The sequence below is a fragment of the Lygodium microphyllum genome, chromosome 1, assembly GCF_053477565.2.
Source record: "Lygodium microphyllum isolate KBCC chromosome 1, Lygodium_microphyllum_v1.1.10, whole genome shotgun sequence".
Lineage (NCBI taxonomy): Eukaryota > Viridiplantae > Streptophyta > Polypodiopsida > Schizaeales > Lygodiaceae > Lygodium > Lygodium microphyllum.
The window spans coordinates 94383295-94387929 of NC_141135.1; the positions used below are offsets into that span (position 1 = coordinate 94383295).

A 4635-nucleotide genomic window follows, 5' to 3' on the forward strand; every position below is an offset into this window, starting at 1 on the left:
AAGCGCTACCCTTAGATTGCTAAGGATAGCAATCCAATAAGCGGGGGTGAGTGTAAGGGCTTTGTAGCTATATCATACCGTTATCACCGGAAGCACCTATATAAAAAACAATAGTGACTCAAAGCACTGCCTTGTTTTCACACTACGTGTGATTCCCTATACTCAATAGTGAACCCTTTTATGTGCAATGTCACGAGGGTGTAATCTTGGGATATGTCTATATTGTCTTTTTTTTTAATTGAATAATACAAAAATATACATTGAGCTTACATATCATGTTATATTTCTATGCCATGTTGAGTGCATAACGAGTGGAGGTACATCACACAAAGGGGAGGGGAGAGGAACTTTTACATGTAATGAGGAAGAGATTATTCCTCTCATTCGGTGGTACCGGACCCCGGTTCCGAAGTTTCCAGCTCAGGAGTCACGATCACACGGGGTCAATAATCGAGCTGTCCGAGAGTCCAGAGGAAAAGCTTAGAAAGTCTCGATAGAGATGCATCCTCCTCACGAGTCGCATCTGTGATGCCCAGAGAGAGAGCGAGAGATCAGATAAATCGACCTGTGCCGCCGAGGAAGAGGATGAGGCCTCATGCGGTGGTGGCGATGTTTCCAGCTCAAGGCCACATAGGTCCATTGATGGAACTGTCCATCAAGTTTGCGAGAGAGGACTTCAGGATCACCTTCGCTACCACCCCCAACAACCACGCGCAGATCAAGCACCTGCAGCCGGCCTTGCGAGCCCAAGGCCTGGACATCCACCTGGCCGAGATCATCACCGCACCCATCGACACTACTCACCATAACATTAATGGCAGCAACAATGGCGCGAATCCAAGTCCTGTTGGAGGCACGAGCACCACCACCGGCCAAGCCGCCATCGTGGACATATGTGTGTCTTCGGACAGCCGCCTGACGGCGGCTTTCGAGGAGCTAGTCCGACGCTTGCTCATCATCGACCCATCTGCCCCTTCATCATCAGCATGTTCCGGTGATGACGATGAAGCTCCCCTCACTTGCATCATTTCTGACATGTACGCCCCCTTCGACATTCTCGCTGTGGCCGCCAAATTCGAACTCCCTCTACTTGCATTCGCCCCTCAGTCTGCCGGGAGCCTCGCTTCCTACATGACCATCACTAAGCATGGCCGCCGCCCGCCTCCTCCTGGTACTCCCTCTTTCTCTCTCTTTCTCAAGAGCTTGGGGTTCACAGATATAACAAGTGTTTGTTTTAATCTCTTCATATAAGGCCTGCCAAATGAAATGTTTTAGCCAATTAAAGTAGGGGCAAGTGAATTGGGGGAGAGAGAGTGTGTGTATAGTTTTCACATGCAGACAGGAACAATTGCAAGATGCCTGACAGGAACATCCCACAATTCCAAGACATTTCACAAACATGCGTTTAGTCGTAGATAGTCACTATAGTACTTTCTTGCTTGAACCATAGTGAAGAATGCTCATTGTATGTTGACATCATACATGAGGGTTTAACCAGCGTGTCGTTTGGGGGATTCAGCCATTTTCAGGTTGAAATTGAGCAACAATGGCACATTTGGTATCCCATAATGAAACATTGCTAGGAAATGAATGCTGCATGATTGGCTAAGGAGCGAATTGTCCACCTAACGTGTCATTTGATCAGGCATTTTCACATTCTAATTCAATAAACAATTGCAAACATGAAAGATGAGTACATTTGGTAACACGAAGAATGACTCGAAATGAAACTTATACGATGACTTCTTCGAAGCTACGTGAATCAGACTTCAATTTCAATGTGTGATGATATGATTCGCAGGAGAGCTGGTGGACTGGATCCCAGGGGTACCGCCATTGAAGTGGACAGAGGTGAGCACATCCTTGCGGAGTGCGGATCCAAAGGACCCAATGTTTATCTACGTAAGACGGTGTTATGCAGTGCTAGAGAAGGCAACATGGGTAGCCATCAACACATTCGAGAAGCTGGAAGAAGGATCGCTGGCCGCGCTGCGGGAAGACCTGGGGAAGCCCGTCTATACAATAGGTCCGGTGCTGCCAGACTGGTGTTTTAGATCAGGCTCAATCGTTGATATTAAACAGCAAGAGAGGAAGAAGAATTACAAGGATATTGGACATGACGATCATGAGAGTGATGAGCAGGACTCTAGCAAGAAAATGCTGATAACGGCGACATTATGGGAGGAGGACCACAGCTGCCTGAGGTGGCTGGAGAAGCAGGAAGACCGGTCTGTGGTGTATGTGTCGTTCGGGAGCATTACGGTGCTCACGCGGGGGCAGATGAGAGAGCTGGCGTTGGGGTTGGAAGGCAGCGGGCATGCCGTACTGTGGGTTATGCGGGGCGATCTGCTGGGATCAGGGGGTGATCATCATGATCATGATGATGAGGAGGGTGCTGTCGTACCTGATGATGACGCTGGGTTTGCAGAGGGAGTCAGAGGCCGTACCTGCTTCGTGGCTTGGGCGCCGCAGAAGCAGGTTCTGGGGCACCGAGCCGTGGGCGGCTTCCTCACGCACTGCGGCTGGAACTCCACCCTGGAGAGCATCGCGGCGGGCGTGCCTATGCTCGGCTGGCCCTACTTCGCCGACCAGACGCTCAATAACAGGCGCTCTGTGGAGCAGTGGAAGATCGGGCTGCAGCTGGAGGCTGATGAGACGGGTTGGATCTCTCGGGAACAGGTCAGTCTTTGTTCGTCGTGCTCCGGTTTCATGAAACGCAAATTTTATATTTCCCAAAGTAGCACCTTCATATTTTAGGACCCGTCTCCACCTGCAAAATGGCTCGAAACCAGGTCCCCAACTGGTTGGTGTGAGCCCATAGAGACGTGCAGGTCTCGAACTGGTTGGTGTGAACCGACCCTTAGAGACGTGCAGGGCACGTACGGAGGAAAGTCAAGCAAATAAAATATAGCTTTAGAACCTGAAAAGTCCTGCCGTGCGTGCAGAGATGAGATGGATCATGGAAGCAAACCTCTCTCAACAAGCATTTCTTCTTTGGCCCAGAAATTAGAATAGTTTGGGAATTCCAACGTGACTACGAACTCTGAACCAGCCGAGTTCGGGAAGATGTGCCCAGCCCAAATGCCAATCTTGCCTTGGTGGAGACAGTTCCTTATAGGAAAAAAGGCTTAAAACCTTGAAATTCACAACACAACATATCACAAGTACATTGATTCGTGTCTTCAAATTATAGCTCTCCTTATCTCCAAGTTGCAACCACAAGTGTGTATGGTATAGGTTTTCTCTATCTACTAGCAAGAAAAAAAATTCACGAACATTGTCGATGGAACAGGTCCGAGAGAAGGTGGCACTATTGATGGAAACATCTAGCCAACTAATGGACAACATTCTACTGTGGAGGCAGGCTGCACATGGAGCTATTCACCCTGGTGGTTCCTCCAACCTTCAATGGAACAAACTTGTCCATAATATGATCAATCTGCAATTTTGAATGCGTAGATTTATAAGGGTTGCATGATGCAAGGTCTCCCCAACCTTTACAATATTTTTGAAAAACTGAAAGTTGCAAAATTGCGACTAAATGATATACTTATGCACAGTATCTATGTTCTCATTCCTTTCCTCCTTTTAATGAATTCTAAATAGGCATTAAAAAGTTTTAATCTATTTTGTGTCCACTCAATGGTCCATCGTGTTTGATTATGGGCTCTTTTTTCCTAGCAAACATAAATGTTCGAGATCGGCTACAATTTATCATGTACTAGGAATGAAAAGTCAACAATAGACAATATGATGTACATTGGTGCTATGAAAGTCTTGAGTGTATACAAGTATTAAGTAAAATGAGAAATATTAATGAGTAGCCATGTAAATATACATAAATGAAGAAACAAAAAGTGTTGTATGTGGTATCAAGGCATGTAAGTTGAAAATTCAAGCAAAAGCTACATAGTGATAACTAAACAATCTTAAGGATCAATGTTCATATTTACTTCAAAATGAACTTGATATCAACATATAAGCATGCAAATGCTAACTTCTATTGATCTTAATAACTTTGATGCATATATCTTGCATTCTTGTAGGAAAAGAAATAAAAATGTGTACAAAATAAAAATTATTCTCTACTTTGCACTTGTGAAAGAAATGTTGAGGATTGGATCAATCGAGATAGTTGGGATGTGGTTTCATAAAGAGCACTGTGTAAGCAAGCTTGCAAAGGCTATAAAAAGCCTATAAGGCTTGGGCTATTGGCTATTCACTATTGGTTATTAAGTTCTCTAAGCACTAGCACGCACGCACGCATGCACACACACACACACACAGAGTGTGTGTGTGTGATAGAGGTAAGATAGATTGATAGAGAGAAGGAGATAGATAGATAGAGAGAAAGCTAGGGAGAGAAAGAGTAGAAATTTTATATCTAGATATAGGCAGAGAGTAGGAGAATAGTAATAAAGTAGTAAAGAGAGAGATATTGAGAGAGAGAGAGAGAGAGAGAGAGAGAGAGAGAGAGAGAGAGAGAGAGAGAGGGAGAGGGAGAACAGAGAGATAGAGAGAATATGTAAAAATTAGAAACCAACAAAGAGAGAAAGACAAGAGAGAGAGAGAGGGGGAGTGTGAGGTATAGTGAGAGACTGTTTGGAGAAGCTCTTGCTTTCTCTTTTTGTTTTT

The 4635-nt window shown here is 45.2% G+C and overlaps 1 protein-coding gene across 1 annotated transcript; it reads left to right on the plus strand.

The window, feature by feature from the left end:
- The first annotated feature begins 528 nt into the window (after window positions 1-528).
- Window positions 529-3635, plus strand: LOC148041420 (7-deoxyloganetin glucosyltransferase-like). Its single transcript, XM_087679195.1, has 3 exons — window positions 529-1171; window positions 1802-2679; window positions 3293-3635. Exons 1-3 carry the CDS (start codon window positions 529-531, stop codon window positions 3449-3451), a joined length of 1680 nt encoding a protein of 559 aa, XP_087535321.1. The 3' UTR covers window positions 3452-3635.
- The last annotated feature ends 1000 nt before the right edge of the window (window positions 3636-4635 follow it).